Here is a 24,857-nt window from a genome sequence, read left to right on the forward strand (position 1 = left end):
GGGCGGCCTCTAGTTATAAATATTTGATGGTTTAAAGCGACTTGTTGATGATGGATCAGATATCTACATTTTTAAAAGCGACTTTACGTGTAATCCTCCTTATGCCATAGTCGCAGTAACTTACTTAACACTGCGACTCGCCACTCTGCTCGCTCAGTGTAATTTTGCGTATGTCTACTGCAGGCGCGGCCAGTGATATATCAACGTTGAGAACAGATAATGTTGTCTGATGCTAATAAAAGAATCCTTTTGTTACTGCGATAAGGTTTGTTAGGTTCACATTGTGTGCGGAAATAAGGGACGATTTAATTTTTGGAGATAGCGGAGGTGGTATTGATAGGTTTTGTTCCACATTTTCTCAACATTTTTTGAGAAAAAATCTTTTAGTTAAGGAAAAAAAAGTCAAAAGACGTAAAAAAGTAAATCAGCGGCAGTATATTATTAATTTTTATTTCAGGTTGTAAAAATTATATATATATATAATTATATATTTATACACATACAATATATTTTGTGTATTTCATTTTCATACGTTGATTTTTAACGAAATATGTTAAATAATATGTCAATTGTATACAGTAGTTTCAAACACACAAACAAACAAAGATCAAGTAGATCATCGCCTGAAAGAAGAGTCCAAAGTTTATAAGCTTTTCTCCTGAATAACTGTTATAATATGCGAGAGAATAGCAGTCACACACTCCTAAATACTTAATATCTTCCCACTTCCATCACATAAATAAAATCTCGGATCAAAGAAAATATAATAACAGATAAATACTATTGCGGTATAAAAATACAAGACATATTTTCTCTCGTAAAAAAGTAACGATAAACTAAAGGTACATCCAGAATGTGTGTGTAGTTTTATCAGGCTCATGGCAGCTGAACGGTAAATGTTTGCTTTCTATTACCTGCCTTACTTTGGTAGAAGTGGACTCCAAATATTTTACCTACTGCAGTAATGACGTAAGCCTTAGTTCATTTTGTGCTAATATCCAGAACGGTTTTTTTACTTTTTAGTTCTATTATGTCCCTTCATAACTTACTAAAACCAAATCTTTTTTAGTGCACCCCTTGAATGCAGATGATGTGAAAGAAGTACTCGTATGAAGGGATCATGGCAAATGAGACAATCCCGACTCCCTTAATATTTATTTTTGACTTTGTAAATGGAAGAAATGATACTCGTATACACGTACCTAATATTTCTTCAATATTAGGTACGTGTATACGTTATTCAATATTAGGTATGTGTTTTTTTTAATTAGGTTCTATCATTGATTTTGTAATAGATAGATAGAATATCCTTTTATTGCACATAAAACTATAACAATAAATTTATGACCTTAGTTCAGGTAATGTACAAAAAGCAGTCTCAGTCTCTTCCAGGCAAAAAAGAACATTTCGTGAGAGAGAGAATTTTCTGCGGGGTAGTAAGAAAATATTTAGAGTGATACATTAGTTTTAGATCTTTTACTTATAAAAAATTCTTTCTCTAAACATTTTAAAATAATCTGTGAATCCAATCCATCCATGATATCCAATGATATGTACTATCATTGGATATCCATCACAGTTTGGTCCAAAGGCTCAACAGAGAATGCCTTGTGGCATTCAATCCACCTGTTGTACATTTTACGTGCATAAAGTTTAAATAAATAAAAAATAGTCCAACGGCATGTCAATAATGGAAATCTAATGTATGCTGAAAATGCAGCGAGATTTCACAAGCAGATGAAGCGAAAGGAAATTAATTCATGTTATCCGGAAATGAAATTCATTCTCTTTGCTCTGACGTTTGTGTTTAATATTATGCTTGGTATCGATCGACTTATAAATATTTTAAGATTAAAGGTTTGGCTCAATTTAAGTTATATCTTAATCGCAAACTGAGGATTTTGAAGAGTTAAACTGGAGAAATAATGTGAGAAAGCTGACACCAGTCTTCGAAAAATGACAGCATGGGACTGTAAAGTGATTACGCACAGATATTTATTATTTTATAATTATTTTTGCTGATCTTGCAATAGTCAGGCTGTTTGCGGAAAAATATATTGTAAATTTGAGTGCCTTTGACTCCTTAAATCCTTGATCTAAACGTTTCTTACAAAATTTTACAGTTTATTTTTATATACAAATTAAATAAGTTGATTAAGTATAAACACTCAGGTATTCTGTGTATAGCCAAAATAATTACCTAAAATAAATTGCAAATCGTTTAATAGTAAAGTAGTCTTTATGTACGCAATGAGAATTCCATTCAATAAATCTGTTATCGACATAACATTCAAATAACGTTATTCACGATTATTACTCACGTTTTGACCCGATACAACGTCAATAGGGAGAAGGAAAAGTTTCGGGTAGGCAAACATTTGCCTGGTTTCGTCGTGGGCGGATCCGGATGTCGTCACAGCCAACTTGACGGGGATTCCCGCAAACCTTATAAAACAAATTGTTTCGACATTTGCCAGTAACTTGCAGAGTTTGAATACGGGTCCGTATTTTTTCCTTTTCATCTTAATTTTTGTTTCGCTGTACTTTGCAGAGTTTTTGTTCAATGCTCTCTTGGTTGTGAGAGTTAATTTAAATAAAGTGTCAACCTTAGATAATTATAACATAAGATTTTTACTTGTTCGGGCAAGATGCAGAGTAGAAATGTGAGGTAATTGCAGTAATAAAAGTTTCGAGTTTAAAAGATAATAAATTATGTAGCAAATTACAATAATCAAGGAAAATTTTCTCTCTTGACATCAGAAACTATCATAGAGATTGACTTCTCGACAACAGCGTTGCGCGAAAGCTTTTTGTAGGAAGGTTGCCTACACTAGAACAAGACTTTACTATCGACTAAAAGCTACATTATTGATTTGTAGAACAAAGCGAAAACAGGTGGAACGTGAGAAGTAGTAAGGAGAACTTATTATTAATTTGCCGAGTCACTAAAGCAACGCCTTTAAATTTAAATTTTTTTCACGAAAAATTTATACATATATCATACTTATCAACGTAACTCGTAAACTTATGTCAATAATGAAGAATAATCAATAGTCAAACATACAAAATGTCGATCATTGGTAGGGAATACTAATAAATTCATTCGTCATTATTTACCTATCTTTATCACTAAAACGTTAGTGAAGTTGTGCACGCCTTAACTCATAAATAACTTTAACATCACGTCATTTTTTTATTGAATAGATTGCAATTATTTTATCAAATATTATTTTATTTGGAATTTTCGTAACTCAATACTTCGTATCGATAAAAACTGAATTTTATTATTACTTCCTGACAAAATGTTGATAATATTTCTGATTTAATGATTTAGATAAATGCAAAAGAGATACATGTACATATTGTCTTATCATTATAAATAAATACGATATAAAGATATCGTATTAAAATTCCCAAGAAGTGTTAATGTCAGAAATTTAATCGATCAAAAAACATTGCCATATCTATTGTATTAAAAAAAGAAATACATAATATAACTTTACGAAAGAAAGATATTATTACAACGAAGGTAATTATGCGCTTCAGAACGGGAATATGTTATTAAAAGAGAGAAAGAGTTATCAGTAGTTGAAAAGCGTTTCAGAGTTCTTTTCATCATCTCATCAAATGATCATTTCATTGGATCGCACATTTTAATTATCGGACTTGCTCTCTTTTGTACTGTACTCACAGGCAGACCTATTGCTTCTCTAAGGATAACGCGGCCGGGACAAACCTCAAGTACCTAGAATATTTATGACACAATATTACACAAAGGCAATTAAACAGGGTAGCGTATCCAGTTGTTAAAGTAGTCTTAGTTTAGGAGCTGTGGTTCTCTCGCTCAATTGATAGAGTAAACACTAAGTTAATCTGATACTGAGCCGTCCACGACCCACGACTAGTGTCGGGCCTGTTTCTACATCCGGGGCAAGACGGAATTAAATTCAGTAGTAACTCTAGTACGCCCTTGGTTCACATATTTTATTTTATTTATTTTAAAAATCTACAAAAGACTGACCTAGTAAGGCTTGTTCATACATCCGGAATTCTGTTTTAATAAATGGAACTGTTTTTGTTTTCATCTTTTATTCGGAAGCTTTATTAAAATGAAATGTTTTTTTGTATTTTATTTTTAATAAATAAAATATTGAGTGAATTATTTTTTATCTATTATATTTTAGCAGTATTTTTCCAAAAAATAACGAGAGACATTTTTTTAGTAAATTTTGACGCCTCTGAAAATCTGAATATCAGGTTTATACCTTCGACCTAATATAATTTTTAAAATTATTGAAATTGTATAAGTTATCTAGGTTACGTTTTGTAATTAAGTTATAAAAACAAATAAATGCAAATGTCATCGTAATTCCTAGTTTCATACCAACAGTAACTCTGACTCCTGTTGTACTATCGCAGTGAACAGATCTCTCCTTATTGTACCTTCGAGTGCCCGGCAAAGAGTCTTCTAAATTTATTTTATCGTGGCTCGTGTAAGCCTGCCCTAAATGAATGACAAATAAAGGGACGTGATCCCCCACTTACGTAACTTTTTCCCTTACGGTCAGAAGACTCTTTTATGTGTTAATTAGATTTTGGTTGGACGTACGTGAGTAAATATCATTTTGATTGTGCATGTTTGAACTTGTAATTGTACTGTTTGTTTGAAAAATCGTAGAGAAAGCAAAGATTTATTGAATTGAGAATCTTAAATATGATTTGTTAGTGCCTAAAGTCAGACTGAATAATGCAGAGAATTGTTCCATCATAGGAGATTTACGTAAACAGCGTAGTTTTTTGTTGAAATTTGATTTCATTGAATATTATTCAATCAGGTATTCTAAGAAATTTGAATATTTTTGGACATTATCAAACTCAAACGTTCAATACTTGTACTGACGTTTAGTCGGATCATGTATCATATTCAAAATGGATTTACTGATTAGAATGCTTTTATTTAATTTAAATGTTATTTCTTCGATATGTATATATCTAAACTATAAAAGTGGCCTGTCAGTCTCTTAACACTGCTAGCTCTGTCTATCTCGCAAGGGATATAGACGTGATTATATGGATGTATCCAAACAATGAGTATAAGGAGTGGAAGTTAGTCGTGATTAGCGGTACGAATTCATTATTTTTGTTAATGCAATATTTTAGTGTTTTAGTAATCTAACTTACTTTCACTAGTTGGACTTGATTGGTAATTGAATGACAATAAAATAAACATAGACCTTCATCCTAAGACACAAGTAATCCGGGTTTGAGCCACCAATCATGTCTATTGATAGAGCAAACAGTAAGTGGATACTCGCATCCAGCCACGGAGTATAATATCTTAGTGGAGAACCACATGGGACGCTTGTAAAAGGCACGCTTTGGTTTCTGTTCTTTTATACATACATACATACATACATATGATCACGTCTATATCCCTTGCGGGGTAGACAGAGCCAACAGTCTTGAAAAGACTGAATGGCCACGTTCAGCTATTTGGCTTAATGATAGAACCGAGATTCAAATAGTGACAGGTTGCTAGCCCATCGCCTAAAAGAGGAATCCTAAGTTTATAAGCCTATCCCTTAGTCGCCTTTTACGACATCCATGGGAAAGAGATGGAGTGGTCCTATTCTTTTTTGTAATAGTGCCGGGAACCTATATACATTTGACTTTTTTAACTAACAATTTAATTACTTTATATTATAAATATATACATTCATTCAATACAATATGTACTTATTATAAACAAAAAATTAAATAACAAAATCCCTGTACTTCTTTAATTTAACCGACTTTCCTAAAAACACTGGTACCTTGTTAGTGTGTAAATTTCTGTGCATTAAAGATATTACAAACAAACACTTGGTTTTATGATGCCGGAAATAAATATGTAGATTTTTTAAGAGAGTTAAGCTATGCTCTCCTCAGCTGATACTAGAACGTATACATTTTTTTAATGTGAACACTAGGTTCACTTTATATGTTATATGATAATTATAGTATAGTAAATTAATAAACGATAATTAATAAGCCACTGGCTGAACGTTGCGTTCAGCTCCTTGGACTATTAGCTCTATCTCGCGAGGGATAAAACTAATGCATGTTTGAAATATATTTTTATGTATATAATTGGTGGTTCTTTAGTACTGTCGACTTTGCATGCAACCTCCATTGGGTATTTCCTCCATGATTCCCGCTACCAGCCTGTAAATGAACAACAAATATCCGTACGTGATTACCCACTTATAGTTTGTTCCATAACCAGGCAGTACTGCGTATCTACTTTACATATCAAGTGTCAAAATTACGGGAACTTTAGGACAACTTTCTCCATTGAATATTGACATATAAGAAATTAATAGAAATAAATACAGATTTAAAAACCTTAATCATATTTAAACTTTATTACGATAAACTTAAAGGTCATTTAAAATATTTTCGATTAGGTATATATATTTATTTATTTAAACTTTATGCCCGTAAAATGTATAACAGCTGGAATTAATGCCACAAAGTATTCTCTGTCAGTCGAACCTTTGGAACCAAACAGAGATGGATGTACGGGTGGTGCGATAACTATAAAAGGAATAATAATATAAATATCAATAAAAGGTTACATAATACACTTACAAATAATAGTTTACATGCATAATATACATATATAGAGAGATCAAGTAGTAGATATCAAAAATTATTTTAAATAATACTGTAATTACAGTTTCAATAAACAATACAAAACCCGTTTGTATACAAATCGTGCGATCACGAAAAAATAATACCTAAATTAGTACAGAAAGCTCGCAAGTTGAAGAGAAAAAGTTTGTTCTATTTGCTATCACGGAATAATAAACGGTAATGTTTGTCCATTCTCCTATTGTTTCCTTAGCGCCGGAAACGGAAAGATGGCGAGGAGAAAGCGATTGTGTTAATTAGATTATCTAGTTGGTATACTTTTAGGTCAATTGACTTCCTAGTTAGGTATATAAATAATAAGGTTAATATAATGTTTGGTATTTATTGTATTATGGGCTTTATGGGTGATTTACGGTCGGGTATTGGTAAAAGAATACTATTAGGATAAGCTACAGACATACTGCATTGTTACTTGATTCATATGGGGTTATCGTAGAATGATTAGTTAAAATCCGTTGCATGGACTAACTAGCGTTAGGTAAGTTTGAAAACGCACAGAGGCGAAGGACGACTGTATATATGCGGCTATGTCTATAACAGGTCCATAATCCTTAATTGTGGTCGAAGGCGATCTCTTCGGAAGCAACAAAAAAAATGCCAGAAGCATGATATTATTAAAATAACATATCCCTTCATATCACCTACCTATCTTTCTTTCACATAATAGGCAATTTTCGCAATCAGCCTGCTTCCCATAGTCGTGGATCGTTTAGTATGCGCGCCTCCCGTGTCACCCCGGGTTCATTACGAGACGATCACGTCCTTAACAAGCGCGCACGTAGCACGTAACGCCTCCAATACGCGGATTTTACGCGTGACGCGTGTTACAATGTAACACGACCGATTTGGGATGTTATATGGATTATGTTTGTTTTTTTTGAAAAGAGATGATGTGAAAAGATGCATGTACCTTTTTAGGATAAAAAGATGCAGGAGATGGCTAGATATAATAAATCGTCTTATATCTATTATCGTTTGTAAAACTAGTGAAAAGTGTTTATAGAATTAACAACATTTTATAGATGAAATACGTAACTTAATAAAATGTTTAGCAATTAATTACCTATCCAACCGCTTTTAGTGACACAATAAGATATTCTTAAGTAAGTCTTTACAGTAAGAGTACTAGGTATTTCTTCACTTGAAATGCGTATGAGGTTAAACTTCTACGTAAGAAGTCACGCGTGTTGCGGGTGCCATTATCACCAAACTATTTTATAAATGTCGTACATTTTATTAATTTTGTTATTTGGATTTTCCAAAGAGCTTGGTTTGTTATCATTTAACAGTACTTTAGACTTTATCCTTTAGTAATTTAGCAAATTGCCTCTAACTTTTACATTGAAATCCCTGAAACCATGCTAAAAGTATATTCATTACTAAATATCATGTCAATCTCAAGAGACAAATGGCACTATTACCATATACGTGACCAATTCAAAATGGGCAACCTCCTTAAAATCTTCATGAAACCAAAGTTCAAATGCTTGTGATGAATTCTGATTAGTCGGCATACGGTCCGTCCAATTTATCATACTTTTAACTGACAACCATAATTATCTTGTCCTTACTGTGTACACAGACTTTTATGAAGCCACGACCCATTTAAACTGAAACAGCTTTGTTGGTGCACATCTGTCGGGCATGTGACAATATTCTTCTTCCTCCTGGCGTTAGTTCTTGTTAGATGTAATTATCTTAACACTTTGGAAAGAAGCCCGGGATGCACCTTTGAACCATTATTCTGAATAAACCTTTGCCATATTGAATCATCATTACACATCCTGTTGCATGGATGTGGAGGTTTACTTTCGATATTTTCCCTAACCGTAAGAGCATCAGTTAGCACTCAAACTAATGTACATACGTAACTGAGTGATATCGGTATATAGTCCAGATAAGATTTGAACCTGTATCTCCATGCGGATCACGCAAAATCGACACTCTAATAAATCTAAATGGAAACCATAATAATCTTGTCCTTACAGTGTATCTGTGTATACTTGACTTTTATAGGCCTCGACCCATTTTAAGTGAAGCCGTCTCTGCTGCAAATCTGACGGGGACACGACAATATTTGTCAATTAAACGCGAAATGAAGAGAGATGGGTAGTTGCTATATTTAGAGTCGAAGAATTAAATATTTTCTGAGCTAAAATTTTTGAACACAACTTGACTGTCAGTAAGGAACTCTAATAGATTTTAGAGCTGAAATGCTATTAAGTTTTTTTTTAAATTTCATCATTTAATCTGCTGTTGTTAATTTTGTGGTTTAAATAATAAACTGGAACTGTAAGACTTTAAATTATGAGTTTGGAGAAATCCGCCATTTTACCGTAAAAAATTAATATAATTTTAGTACTATATACTTACTCTATGATGTAGTTATAAAAAATGGTCAGAGCGTTATTTTTAAAAGCTTTTATTTAGTTTGACTTGTATGTTAACAAAGCTTTCTTTACATATTGTGAATTTGAAACAAGTACAGCCGCCACGATCCTTAAAAGTCATATTACACATGTTCTAAATTTGAAATATATTTCTTCTTCAACAGGAGGAGGGCCCAAAGCTGCCAGTGGTGCCAAAGTGCTGTGCAAGCGGTCAGAACCTGAGCATCACGCACGACCTGGAAGGAAATGTCAAGTCCGAGTGCGTCCGGACCACTCTCACCTTCCAGCCGATGTTTTATAAGAGCAATGACACACACATATGGAGCTATGATAGCAACCTCTATGAAACCATCGTTGGAAATCCTTGCATTTATGACAGGTAAGTTATTATGAAAAGGTCAAGTGAGAATGGAATGTTACTGACGTACTTTGATCAAATTAAGAACGCCCTGGCAAAAGGTTAAGTAACTGAAACCACCGAGCTTGGATGAAGAGTTATAAATTTGCATGAAGCGAAAGGAGTGTGCAGAGATATGGCAAGTCGAAAAGTGTAGTATCTGCCTACCACTCCAGGAAAATGACGTGATTTTATGTATGCATTCACGTCGTAAAAGGACGATGAACTTCTTCCAAAAGTGACCGGGACCTCAAACTTTGTTTGTACAAAAACTAGTCTTGTACACTCAGTATGAAGCTTAATATGAGTGGCTATTTAAATGTGAAAAGTCTAATATTAATGTAAAGGCACTACCAACCGTACATAATGTTAACGTTGACCTACAAACTACTTAATGATTTTTTTAGAAACATGGGAAAAATTTATATTACTTACCATCTTTTTTTTCACATGTCCTTTCACATAATCATTCAATTTTAAAGAAGGATACGCGTTTAAAACCGTGTACTTAAGCTAATTATAGGTAGGTATGTTTTTAATAACTACTAATTTTCCCGCATTACCACTTATTTTATATTAAAGATATAAGTACCGTTCCCACTTAATGTGCCATTAAATTTAGTAAAGAAACGAAATAGTTACAATGAAAATTTTAACGAAGATATCTATGAGGTTCTTTTACCACATTTATATTAATTTATTTGAAACTAGCTTTTGTTTGCAAGCAATATTTGCATATTTATTAATATACATACTACTCTGTCAAGAAAGTAGCAGGAAAAGATCAATAATACACAAACTGTTTGTTATTCATCCAAATTTATTTTATCACCTTCAAAATATGCTCCTTTAGAAACGATACACTTACGCCAACGAATAATCCAATCATCAAAACATTTTTTAAACGCTGTTTCCGGAATTGAGGTCAGTTCTCGCCGCGAATTCTCTTTTATGTCTTCTACCGATTGAAAACGGGTGCCACGAAGTGGTAATTTGAGTTTAGGAAAAAAAAAAAGTCGGCTGGAGCCATATCTGGTGAATATGGTGGTTGCTCGATGGTATTTGTTGAGTGTTTGGTTAAAAATTCGTTCACAATGATGGCCTTGTGCGAAGGTGCATTATCATGGTGCAAAATCCAAGAATTTTCTTTCCACAAATCTGGCCTTTTTCGTCGGATTTGCTCTTTTAAACGCCGCATAACACTCAAATAATATTCCTTATTTACCGTTTGACCTTCCGGCAAGAATTCCGAGCGCACAACACCGCGATAGTCAAAGAAAACAGTCAACATGACTTTGACTTTTGAACGACTTTGGCGTGGTTTTTTCGGTTTCGGTTCAGTTGGAAGGCGCCACTCCGAAGCTTGTTGACTAGTTTGCATGTCAAACTCGTAAACCCACGTCTCGTCACCAGTAACAATGCGTTTCATGAATGTTGGGTCGGAATTGACTCGTTCTAGCATGTCCTCAGAGACTCTCATGCGATTGAGTTTTTGAAAAAAATTCAGGTCTTTTGGGACTAGCCGAGCGGCAACATGTTTCATACCCAAATTATTAGTTAAAATGGTACGGATCGACTCGTGAGATACAGAAAGTTCGGTGGCTATCTCTCTCAAAGTTGAATGAGGATTTTCAGTCACTATTTCCTTCACTTTTGCGATGTTAACTTCAGTTGCAGACGTTGATGGCCTACCAGAGCGAGGCAAATCTTCCATCACATCTCGACCGCTTTTGAACGCTTTGTACCACTCATAAGCACGAGTTTTTGATAAAGTCGATTCACCGTAAGCCTTCTGTAACATTTTCAGTGACTCCGAACACGATATTCCATTGGCAATGCAAAATTTAAGACAAACTCTTTGTTCGATGTTTTTATCCATTATGAAATTAGCAATACACACTAGATATGATATAACTAAAAATAGCACTGTATTTAATGTAAACAACAGATGCAACTCAAACTCCGCGCCAAAATGGAAAACAGTTGTGCCAATCTAACAACAACAAAAAAAACAAAAATTTGAATTTGGACCCATAAATAAATAATCCATTCCCGATACTTTTCTGACTGAATGTATATGTAGATATATATTTGTACTCGCGTTCTCGAAAACCGCTTTAACGATTTCGTTGAAATTTGAAATACTAGTGCATAAAGGGGATGCAATCGTATTTTAAATTTTATCCCAAGTCTGCGAAAATTAGTTTTTTCTGTATTATAACCTTTTTTGGCCAAAATGATTTTCCTATACAAGATGATTGCTAGGCAACGATAATTGTGTTTTTTTTTCTGATTTCATTTGAGATCATTGACAAATTAGTCATTGACGTGAATAATTATTACTGAGTAGGTACTCCAAATTTGAAACAGTTAAAAAAATTAGAGTGATCGATTTTCATGCCGGAGGTGGGTAAGGTTCGATAGTTTTATTTTTTATTTTATAGTTTTTCTCACCAAGTACCGCTCGATCACCCAGGTACTTTAGGTCAGATTTTATACGGCAACAGGAAAATTCTTTTCCAGCGAAGTAACTTTTTCTAAGGTGTCATTTTCGCAATATTAATTTTATAGACAGAGTAGTTTTATAAGTTTACATAGATGTATGAACCAAAAAAATATTTTTTGTATAAATATTTTTATTTGTTTCAGATATCGATTAGAACCAGACCAAGACAGCAATGATGAGTTTTATCTCCTCGTCAATGGTTCCCTATTCGTTCCATACTCGACTCCCCCATTTTTGGGTACGAAAGACTTCTGTATGGAGACTTTTTGGAACGAGTCAAACCCGGCGGGGGTGACTTTACCCCTAGTTTGTTTTACAGCTTCTTCTGCAGATACTTCTACGTCAGCGACACTGATTGCTTATGCTATTGGTAAGTCTGATATTTTGGTATAACATTTTGGGTGAAAATATCACAATCAACATTCACAGGTATTAATGAATAAAATTCAGAACATTCAGAATTCAGAACAACCAGACATATATATAGGTGATCTGCAAAAAGCGTACTTATAGTGTAACGCAGTTACTTCCAGGCAATCTCTTGGAGATTGCGTTAGGGAATAAAAGAAGGTTTGAAGTGTTGGAATAGGTATTTATAATATAAAACTTTTTGTGAGACAGTCGGGTTATTTTAATCAGTAATATTTTATACTGGCGATCGTATTCATATAATTCCTAGCCTGGCGAAGTGAAGCTAGCATTTCTAAGGCCAGTTTTTCTTCGTGTGTCCCATGGAATGAGCAGTATTAAGAAAAGACAACATTTTAATAAATTGACAATCTTGAAAAGATTTACGTTCATACAAAAATTTTATGTAACTTTGTTCCAAAATTTAATCAATCCTTCCTTTCAGGTTTACTAATATCAGTGCCGTTTCTGCTATTCACGGCGTTCATCTACATTTACATCACTGAACTGAGAGACACTCACGGCAAATCGCTGGCATGCCATACAATTTGCCTGGCTATGGCGTTTTTGTGTTTGGCCGCCACTCAGCTGGCCGGACACGCGTTTCCAATTACCGTATGCTCGGTTATGGGTAAGTGGATTAATGTGTTTGTATAAATGTGATATTTGAATTGAACTTAATTGTACATTGAGTATTCAATTGAGTCTATAAATAGTAAATGGCGTACTGGTAAAAATTTTACCATACTGAACTGAGAGACACTCACGGCATATCGCTGGCTTGTCATATAAATATATTTTAACTGGGTAATTTTTCTTATAAATTAATTATATTTTTTTTTCAGCATACCTCATCCAATTCTCGTTTGTGTCATGCTTCTTCTGGCTTAACGTCATGTGTTTTGATACATTTTTAAATGTTAGGTAAGCTTTATTTAATTAAACTTTTTATTCATACGAGTACAATTCCTAATCAGATTATCATTCATCATAACGTGTTAACTGCGCTTAAATTTGTGTTCCGTTATCTTTGTGCTATGAATTAACAAGTCTCTTAGTAAGCCGTGACTATTGCCATATTCATTTCCGTAGAAAATACATACATACATATAGTCACGTCTATATCCCTTGCGGAAAAGACAGAGCCATCAGTCTTGAAAAAACTGAAAGGCCATGTTTAACTGTATGATGTCTGTAGTATTAGCCCTTATACGAAAGCGATTGTAAAAACTTTGGCAACGGCAGTATATAATGTCAAAATCGTTTATGAAAGCGGTATCCGGCTTTTGAACCATATCTGAATTAGGCTATGGTTACTACTTAAGACCTCTACTACGTTGTATTCATGCATGACTGATTGATAAAATAATGAACTTAAAACACTATGATGTGAGAAAAAAATGCTACCGTTATGAAATTTCTTTCGTTTTTATGATACAGATATTTTAACTATTTACCAATTTCCAGGCGATACATAGACGCTTCCCTTACGAGGCGGAGCATGAGAAGACGATTCGCGTGGTACTGCGCGTACGCAGTAGTGTTGCCAGTAGTTCTACTAATAGTCACTATCACTATGGACCTATCGCCGGCTGTTCCTAGCACTTATCTTAAACCTAACTTTGGAGTAAAAGGGTGCTGGTTCAAAAGTAAGCATTTTAGTATAAATTATGTTTGTTTTTTTATACCGTGATGTATTTTACATACATACATATAATCACGTTTATATCCCTTGTGGGTGTGGTGTAGACAGAGCCAACAGTCTTAAAAAGACTCAGCTGTTTGGCTTAATGATAGAATTGAGATTCTAATGGTGACAGGTTGCTAGCCTGTCGCCTAAAAGAAGAATCCCAAGTTTATAAGCCAATCCCTTAGCCGCCTTTTACGACATACATGGGAAAGAGATGTAGGGGTCCTATTCTTTTCTTCTGTTGGTGCCGGGAACCACACGATACTTACGTGTTTGTACACTCATGTATTTTACAATTCATATAATTACAATTTATTTATTCAAACATGCCATCTAGGCAAATATTGTAAGTAACATTTTCAGACGCCATTTTCATTTATCGAACACAATGACACGCATTGTATACTTTTATAGAATTTTAGAGGAGTACATTTTATTTTCATTCACATATATTCTGTACAACTTTAGCTGTACTTATTTAAATTTTGTTTTCAGCGGACCAAGCAGCTTTGCCTTATTTCTACGGACCAGTGGCTGTCATCCTTATCACCAATGTTATATTCTTTGTGTTGACATCGCGGGCTTTTGCAGTTCACTATGATAAACTAAAAGATGTCACGCGTGAGTATATATTTTTTTATAAATACGTTTTAGGAATTCCTATAACGGAAATCTTGTAGGAACCTAGTTGTGATCTAAATATAATATCTGTCATAGTAGGTACTTAAGCGACACAAATTTTAGATAAGTTGGTATTTTGTCGTCATTCCTTGTTAGGAATCTTGAAAATTTAAGATTTTATCTTTGTAAATAAAATAATGTTTTATGTGAGAATTGACGTAATTCTAATTAAGAAAACAATGATTACCTATTTTATTACATATTTAATTAACTTTAACATTTGTTTTAATATTACGACGTTGTTACGCTATAATATAAATAGACGCAATACTTAAAAGTATTTTAATTACAAACGTACAATGCAACACAAAAGTAAATCACAATGAAAAACCCTTTATATGAAATACAAGGATAGATATAATACCAGGATGTTAGATCATTAACAACTTGACGTCAACGTGCAAAAGATAAGTCAATTATTGTGCAAGACTGCATTCCTTCTTTTCAGCTACATTGTAACGTTCAATATACATAGGTAGGAAATAAACAAATTAAAATTTTTGAAATAGTACAGCATGCTTTTATTTTTAGGTAGGTACTACATAGTTACAAAAAGTTTTATTGCAAAAACATTGACTGAAATCTTTGTTTTTTTCATATTTAGCATTAGACTTGGCGCACTCAGACTTCAGTAACTCAGACGACTGGGTCCGGATGAGTACGGTGCTGGGGCAGCCGCTGCAGCCCAGGGAGAGGCCGGCGTCGCCTCCGCAGGACCCTCCAGTCAATTTTGGCCAGAGGTTAAAGAGATATAAGAAGATGTAAGTACAAACGTGCATATTGTGTGTGTGGCGACATCTCTACGCCACTCGTCACAACATCCAATCTCACAACAACTGTCAATCATCTCGAAGAAATTGACGCGCTCAACCAATAGCAGCGAAGAATCTAAGACGCGATTTCAAAGATTTCACGGATTGGAGCTATATATATAACCTCCGACACAACATCGTCGGAGCCGCGGTTCCCCAGGCATAACACCTAGCCTGGCGGAAGATCTTCCCTTTGGTGGTTGTCGAGCCGAATTATCGCTTCCGCTACATGTGGTTCATGGTACTTTAGAATAGGACAGTGATTTCCGTGATGACTAAGAGAATGGACAGTTTAATCTAGAACAGTAATAAAAATGCAAGTACGTTTAATAAACCTGATTTACCCTGTCTGGATTGTGGTCATAGGTGGATTATGGATTTCTGAGGGTGAAGTAATCGAGTTAAATGTCAGTACGATGATGTCAGTAGGACTAGAACATTTGTAACCGATAAAAAAATTAAAAAGTCGGGTTGTTATAACTTCTAATTAACCTTTAACACTACCAAAATTTTTCGAGTATTTTTTAGACTTTTCGCTCTGCCTACTCAATGAAAGTTATACATATATTGCTGCTGTTACATTTTTAACACTAGACGTTTATTATGTTGATGCAATTTTCTTTTTTATCAGATTCCGTAAGTGCTGCATCCTTTCCTTCATCATGGGGCTGTCCTGGGCCCTCGAGGTGGTGTCCTGGGCCGCCGGTGCTGGGTCTAGCACGGTGTCGGTGTGGTCGATGTTCGACCTCATCAACGCGTTGCAAGGAGTCGTCATATTTTGCATCTTCGTACTACAGCAACCTGTGCGACATATTGTTTTGGTAAGTTTTCGTTTTGTTGAAAAAATATATTATTTGGTAAATGCATCTAAACTACATAATAACTTAATAATAGAAAAAAAAGTAGTCTCGGTCGAACCTTGGTAAAAGCCACACGCTATTTAACTTAAAAATCAGTAGTCGTCAACATTTTTCAAGTCAAGTTCCAAAGTTATCAAAGGTAGTTTTTATAATCCATAGCCATGAATACATGCAGTAGATGCAATGAATCGTTCAACGATGGTGTGCAATGCTCTTCATGTAAAAAGTTTTATGACTTCGCTTGTGCCGGAATCACTGAAGCAGGGTACCGAAAACTTGGGCCAGACAGAAGAGCCGTTTGGAAATGCACTACTTGTAAGAGCACTGTCAGTGGTAGTGGTGCTTGTGAAGAACCGATGTCTCTCGACAAAATCTTCAAAGAGATCGTGGATCTAAAGAAACACCTTTCAAGTCTCGATACGCTGAGGGATGATGTAAAAACTATTAAGAATGATCTCCAAGATCTTCGAGCCTCATGTGAATTTAACAGCAGCAAATTAGATGAATGCAACGGCAGAGTCGATGCTGTTGAGGAAAAATTACAAGATGTGGATCTCCTTAGGAATGAACTAAAGTCCACTCAAGAGGATCTTGCTAGATGTAAGCAATCCCTCGCTGCTAAGGAGCAATGGTCTCGACTTAACAATGTGGAAATAAAGGGAGTACCCCTGAAAAAAGACGAAAATCTATTCGAAATAGTAGACTCAGTTGGGAAGCACATCAAGTGTCCAATTCCCAAGACATCTATAAACTATGTTGCTAGGGTACCACTGCATAATAGCAAAGATAAATCCATTGTGGTTAACTTCACCAATAGATACATGAAGGAAGATTTTGTGGCTGCGGCGCGATCTATCAAGCACCTGGCGGCCAGCGATATTGGTTTTCGGGACAGTGCGCAGCGCGTCTACGTGAATGATCATCTCACGTCGGACATGAAAAACTTGCTGACGAAGACTAAGCTCGCTCTCAAAGACAAGCTAGGATACCGATATGTGTGGGTAAAATACGGTAAAATACATGTTCGGCAAAATGATACCTCCAAAATCCACATAATTCAAACGGAAAATGATTTAAAAAGATTGTCTTAGACTGTTTCCTATTATATTTCATTGTAACCAATATTTTTTTATTATTGGAGCAATATTTCAGATACACAAAACTTTATTTACAGTGCATGTCACACATTTATTTTTATTGTATCATCTTTCTAACTCAACTGTTTAGCACCGCTGGCACACATTCCATAGCTAATGACTTCTTTTGTTCGCTCCCGAGCGTCTTTTGTATTGCTTATCGCGCTGCTATGCTTGTAGTACACACAGTCAATAATATACCCGTCTCACTTCTACTTGTTCATTTTAATTATCATCTTTATTTACCTATCCGCTCTATTCGCAGGCGAGTTTTTGCTATTAACTTGGCTAACTTATATTTATTTCCTTGCTACCGTACACTTTATATATTTTGTAACTATTCTATTTCTTATATTTATTCGTCCATTTATTTATGGATTACAGTTCATCGTTGAATATTTATTATCAAAATGTGAGGGGATTGCGAACTAAAACAGATATATTCAAACGAAATATATGCTCGGCTAATTATGACGTTGTAATTTTGACAGAAACTTGGTTGTTAGACGGGATCGCCGACAGCGAGATATTTGATGACCGCTATGTTGTTTGGCGTCGCGATCGCGATTATTCTTTCACAAAGCAGAAAAAGGGTGGCGGGGTTCTTATTGCAACTCGTAAAGATTTACGAGTTGACACGCAACCTACCTACAGCTCATCTGCCGAAGATCTCTGGTTAACATTAATATTTGATTCTGGTAAACAGTCTTGTATTAAATTAAACGTATGTGTCCTTTATTTGTGCACACAAAACTTAGGCAACTCATTCTCTCAACAATTATATAATTACTTTGATAAGCTTAATGACATTGTTTTTCAGAACCCTCTAGACAAATATTTAATAGTTGGCGATTTCAATATGAGTAAAATTAACTGGAACTTAAATAACGATTTGAGTTACAGTCCATCTGACTACCAATCGTTAACCGAATGTCTGCTTGTTGACGAATTGAACATGCATGGCTTTTCTCAATATAATGGTGTACTAAATACCCAGGGTCGAGTTTTAGACCTAGTAATTTCGAACGACATAGTAAAAGTGGTGGAGTGTCATGACCCCCTAGTGCAGATTGACCCCCTCCATAGTGCTTTATCAATTAACGTAGATTTTATCACTATCGATTATTTAAAACCGGCTACCACTACGAAGAGTCTATTTTATAAAGGTGACTATAATTCAATTAATTCGGAAATTCAGAGGGTTGATTGGTACACTGAGTTCTCTAATAAACCTATGGAATATTCTTTACAATACTTTTATAATTATATAAATAATCTTATCCATAAATACATTCCTTCTGTTAAGTCCACCAATAAAACATACCCTATCTGGTACTCTAAAGCTTTGATCAAAGTAATAAGAGAAAAGAACAAATTCCTACGTAAATTTAACATTTACGGCAACCGTGCCGATCTCGAGACATTCTTGCTACTACGAGACAGAGTAAGGCGCATGGAGGGGGAATGTCATCAAACATATCTTAATAACGTCGAAAAATCAATTATAAAAAACCCTAAGTATTTCTGGACATATATCAAATCAAAAAGCAACTCCAAATCTAGTACCATTCCCAGCAGTCTAAATTATAATGATGTTCAAGTATCGACTGGTAATGAAATATGTAACATGTTTTCATCTTACTTTCTTTCCAACTTCACTCAGGCAACGCCACCGTCTCAAAATAGCAATACTAATCCCAGTTCGCTGTCTGATCTCCCCGTCTCGTATATCTCGACCATTAGTATTGAATTGGATGAAGTGAAGAAAATTTTATTAGAGCTCGACACAGCTAAATCAGCCGGACCTGACTACTTACCAGCGCATTTCCTCAAAGCCACTGCTGAATCGATTTCAATCCCAATCACCTTACTATTTAGAAAGTCGCTGAATGAGGGAGTTGTTCCAGGTATCTGGAAATCGGCATTTATAACTCCAGTTCATAAAAAGGGACCAAAAACTGATGTATCTAATTATAGACAGATCTCCAAGCTTTGTATAATAGCTAAGGTTTTTGAGCGTATTATATACAATCAAGTATACTCTGCACTGAAAAGTTCTTTTGCTTCCTTTCAGCATGGGTTTCTTAGAGGAAGGTCTACCGTATCCAATTTAGTGCTTTTTAACGATTATCTTACACAAGCTATGGAGGCTGGAAAACAAGTTGATGTAGTGTATACCGACTACTCTAAATGTTTCGACCGCATTGATCATAAGGTGCTTATGGAGAGGCTTGCTTCGGTGGGAATCAATGGGGATCTCCTTAGGTGGTTTTCTTCATACATAGACCATAGGTCCCAGGCTGTAGTAGTCAAAAACTATATTTCTGGTTGGGTAGACATTCCAAGCGGTGTTCCACAGGGCTCTCTACTTGGGCCCCTCCTCTTTAATATTATGGTTAACGATATTCAGAAATGCCTACACACATCTCAACTACTTTGTTTTGCCGATGATATGAAGATATTCTGTACCATATCATCTCAGGATGATGCCAATGCGCTTCAAGCTGATATCTCCCGGCTTGAACAGTATTGCTGTCGCAATGGACTTGACCTAAATCCGTCGAAGTGTTGCGTAGTAACATTCACTAGAAAACTTAACGTAATATCCACATATTACATGCTCAAACAACAACCCCTACAGCGTTCATCAACTGTACGTGATCTTGGTGTACATCACGATTCGAAATTGTTATTTGACACACACATTGACAAGATAGTTTTGAAAGCATACAAAGCGCTTGGCTTCGTTCTGAGATGTGCATCGTCATTTCAGGACCTCAAAACAATAAAAGTACTGTTTTGTACCTACGTTCGTCCTCACCTGGAGTATGCCTCTCAAGTCTGGAATCCCAGATACAATCAATACATAGATCGCATTGAGAGTATCCAGAGGAAGTTTATTCGGTATCTATGCTTCCGCCAAAAAGTTATCTTTAACTCTGACAGCTATTTAGACATGTGTAAAAGGCATCATCTGATCCCGTTAAAGGTTCGGCGAGACGTCGCTGACTTAGTCTATTTACTTAAGATAGCTTCAGGTACCGTCGACTCATCTGAACTTCTAGCAAAGGTTCAACTTTTTGCTCCCTCGAGGTTATTCAGATCCAGTCCCCTCATATTTGTTCCCGTGGTATCTACCAAATATCGCAAAAATTCGTTTATCTTGCGTGTGGGTAATAACTTTAATAGTATCTCCAGAACAGTCGACATTGACTTGTTTACTACAAGCATAGTGTCTGCAAAGCGGTTGCTTTATGAACATATGCTCCAATAAATGCACTGTTTTTTATACTCTTTATTAATTTGTATGTAAAATGCTCTTATCTAACTACCATACCTTACTTAATAATAACTATCACTTGCAACTGTATTAATTAAGTTATAAATAGCGTGTATAAAATATGTTCGTCCTTTGTAATAACTAATCAAATTCTAACAGTAAGACCTGTAAATTGGCTTTTCGTTTTGTATAACTGTTAACTTGTTATTAATATTGTAAGCTGTTGGTCTTTAATAAATAAAAAAAAAAAAAAAAAAAAAAAAAAAAAAAACTAACCAATATACCACAAGCTTAATATAATTCAGTACATAATTGGAAAAAATACATCAGATCTCTTTAATGCTACAAAATTTGTATTAACTTTAAAATAGTTTCTTTAAGTATATATGTATCGCTATAATAATATTTTTTTTTGTAAACTCTAATCTTTATTTTAAAAGAATTGAATAAAATTACTAATACTATATATTTTTTAAATAGACCTCGAAGCTCTTCAAATCTTGCCGAAGGAAAAAGGACGGGTCGGAAGTATCAGTAGTGAGTGAAAGAAACAGTATTATTGGCCCTGGAAAAAGGGACTATGTGTAGTGATATACTGCGGAAAATCGAACTATGGGGTCGAGACTGATTGTAGTTATAACAGTATTATAAAGGACATATGGATATTTTTATATTTAACTTATTTTTATTTCTATCTAAATTTAATTATTTTCTCAATAATTTTGCTATTCATAAAAGTACGTTATAATGTTTTTTATTATGTTCGAGAAAATCTCTACATTTTCGATGCTCTGTATAGATGTTGGTTATATAAATTAAAAAAAAAAACATCCGCCATATATGAAACTGACAATGGATCAATATTTTATTACTTTATTATAAATAAGTATACCTACCTAAAACGAATTTTTTTTTAAAGTCACTTTATCAATTTATTTATCTAAAACATATTGTGTTTTAAAAAATTACAGAAGAACAGTTTCATTTTATTGTTAATATACTACCAACACCAAAAATCATTTGCATTTTAAAAAATTAAATTACTTAGATTAGAGAATATAATACTGGTATTATTTTTCTTTTGTTCCTATATTAATATCGTAAATATTTTTCTCGTCTATACTTACGTTACCGATTTAGAAGAAAGATAAATCTTGTAAAATATAAGGTAATATTTAATCATAACTATACGTTTCAAATAAATGAAATTTATTTAGTTTTAATATTTGCCTAATAAATATTTATTTTAGTTCAATATTTGTAATAGTATATAGATAAAGTTTAAGTGAGTTATTTTTGTAACGATTCATAAAAAAATGCACGACCAAGGTATTTATAAATTTAATAGTTTTAGATTTCTTTAGATAAATGTTTTTGGTTAGGTCGACGTTTTATTTAAACACATATTTACTTACAACACAAAATTTTTTCAACAATTTGTACTTTAATTTTTACGTTTAAGTAATCAATTAGCCACTGCACTAATTATTGGCTATAGGAATCAAATTGTGAAAATTAAGCCCAGTTTCAGCAAGATTATGCTTTTTCTTATGAGTGAGCCAAGAACAGTCAGTTTAGGTGTAAAATTAAAACAGTCTTTAAACCTAATAGCGATAAATAAAGAATATACATTTAAGTTGTTTATGAAACAGATAATTTATTCTTACTTAATAATAAGTACGTATATGTATTGTTTCATACATAAAATATATCTACGTACTTTTACAAAACATTCCTAAAGAACTTATATAAATGTGTTAAGTTTATGCTTACTACCTAAGTAAATTATAAATTGTAAAATAAATAGTGCCATAATTCAAAAGCAGATAGTGAAAAGTAGTTAATTTCTATTTTATGGAAAGCTAGTCATAATGAAATAAATTACTGTATTTAATTTATATAGTTTATAATTTATTTATTTTTAAAAACTAAATGTCATTTTCTGATTTTTTTAATTAAGACTTAAGTTTTGAACTGTTATTGAACTCCCTCTCTCTCACTCTTTTTTTAGTTATAAATTCATGTTGTTATAATAAAATTGCCAGCTATTGTCTGCCTCAGGCGTTACTTTGTTTAAAATATAGACATTGTATACAGATAATGTAACTTTCGAGGTTGTTTATAGTGTGTGGAGGGCGTAAACAGTGGAAGTGTGGTTAAAAATTTATGTTGACAGATCACACAACCATGGCTATATTGTTAAGCAGCAAAAGAAATATTTTTTTTTACTACCGTGTAGAGGCTTATCTTGATTGATTTATATACCTTCTAACGATTTCAGCCATGAAAATTATCAAGTTTACTTAGGAAGCGAACTGACTTAATAATTTTCACGATTAAAAATCAGCGTTAATTAATGATTAAAAATGTATTTTTAACGTCAGCACTCTGATGCGTGAGAACGAAAACAGTCGTTGAAAATAGGCATAAGATTGTAAATTGTGAAGTACAATGTACATAAGTTATTTTGTGTAATTTATGGTGAATAAATTCAATGTAAAATAAATGTGGATAAGACTGTCCTATATGGATAATGGAACGAATACGTAATAGAGTTATTAAAAGACCATTACGAAGATAAGGGGAAGCGGAACGCCGAAATATACCAAATTGTAAAAAAATAATAATTCGTGATAACATACCACAATAGCACTTTTACAAAGTTGAATTTTTATATGAATTCAGGTCACGTTTTACGTATATATTTTCATGATAATTTGTTATAAAAATTGAGAATCCACGACAATAATTAGATTAAATGTGACCTAATTAATTTCCAGTTATTATTATTTTTCGTTACACTCCATGTTTGTTCTTTTTATAAACTTATCTTCAATAAGAAAATAATGTATATTATTTAGTATTATATTGTACATCATAGGTTAGTATAGTAACTAAGCGTATAATTGTGTAACTATGTAATATAATATTGTTAAATGTTGATGCGGAATTTTTAAGTGAAACGACAATTTAAATGATGTATATTTGTCTATTTTGCAAAACATGACGTTAAATAAACAAGCTTTATATAAAACCTAAGAAGTTGTTTTCTTTTATCTATTATAAAGGAATCCTTTATCACGAGAAAATAAGTATTATAAGGTGTTAATACTATTAACTTGTTGGTCACCAATCTCAAGGTAGCTAGGATTACTATTCATTTATAAATCACGTCTATATCCCTTGCGGGATAGACAGAGCCAGCAGCTTGTAAGACTGATGGTGCCCTACGTTCAGCTGTAAAGCTTAGTGATAGAATTGACAGGTTGCTAGCCCATCGCCTAAATGAAGAAGCCCCAGTTTATAAGCCTATCCTTAAGTTGAATTTTACGACATCCATAGGAAAGAAATGGAGTGATCCTTGTTTTATACTGATCCCGGGAACCACACGGTACTGGTATTTGTGTAAATTATATTTTTAATTTAAGAAAAAAAATATCCATTTCGTTTCCAGCTAACTACAAAGCATGAAAAACATCTGCGGATCGTAAACATCTGCACAAACCGAAGAAGCATGATCCATATTATAATAACGGAGCGGTGCATAACTTGCGAATCGGGAATTAATGTTATGCCTACCCAGGCTTACTCCCGTTTCAATTGGCATTTCCAATAATAACAGTGGGGGAGTGGGGGGTGGAGTTTCCGTACGCAGACGTTAATCTTCCGGAATTCCGATGAACGATATCCAGATCGTCTCGCTGGTGGAATTGGGAATTTGTTTAGGGAAGGGAGCGAAACTATGGGCGCAGCGGGAGTGCTCGCGGAATTATATGTTTGACAGTCTCGAAAATATAATGAGAAAAATGCAAGTTCTGAAGGAGAGTATGATAGGGCTATAGGAAGAGCTCGTGGTACTAAAACGTGGTATTCAAACAACGTAAATAACTGAATCTGTCTTACAACCAATCGAATCTTAAGACACAATTCTCTTTTTGTCAAATAAGGTTTTTCCTTTTACTTTCTAAGCGGTTGACTTCAAAAGCTTGTGAAATGCATAATGA

The 24,857-nt window shown here is 34.0% G+C and overlaps 1 protein-coding gene across 1 annotated transcript in view; it reads left to right on the forward strand.

The window, feature by feature from the left end:
* Positions 1 to 23,889, forward strand: part of LOC106129265 (G-protein coupled receptor Mth2) — a 64,232-nt gene extending 40,343 nt beyond the window's left edge. Inside the window, exons 2-10 of the mRNA XM_013327769.2 lie at positions 9,248 to 9,462; positions 12,130 to 12,356; positions 12,840 to 13,025; positions 13,240 to 13,318; positions 13,862 to 14,043; positions 14,580 to 14,705; positions 15,370 to 15,526; positions 16,209 to 16,398; positions 21,334 to 23,889. Of these exons, the coding sequence (XP_013183223.1) occupies positions 9,248 to 9,462; positions 12,130 to 12,356; positions 12,840 to 13,025; positions 13,240 to 13,318; positions 13,862 to 14,043; positions 14,580 to 14,705; positions 15,370 to 15,526; positions 16,209 to 16,398; positions 21,334 to 21,441 (1,470 nt within the window). The 3' untranslated portion in view covers positions 21,442 to 23,889. The remainder of the gene's footprint in view (positions 1 to 9,247; positions 9,463 to 12,129; positions 12,357 to 12,839; positions 13,026 to 13,239; positions 13,319 to 13,861; positions 14,044 to 14,579; positions 14,706 to 15,369; positions 15,527 to 16,208; positions 16,399 to 21,333) is intronic.
* The last annotated feature ends 968 nt before the right edge of the window (positions 23,890 to 24,857 follow it).

Source organism: Amyelois transitella, chromosome 13 (assembly GCF_032362555.1).
Source record: "Amyelois transitella isolate CPQ chromosome 13, ilAmyTran1.1, whole genome shotgun sequence".
Taxonomy (NCBI): domain Eukaryota; kingdom Metazoa; phylum Arthropoda; class Insecta; order Lepidoptera; family Pyralidae; genus Amyelois; species Amyelois transitella.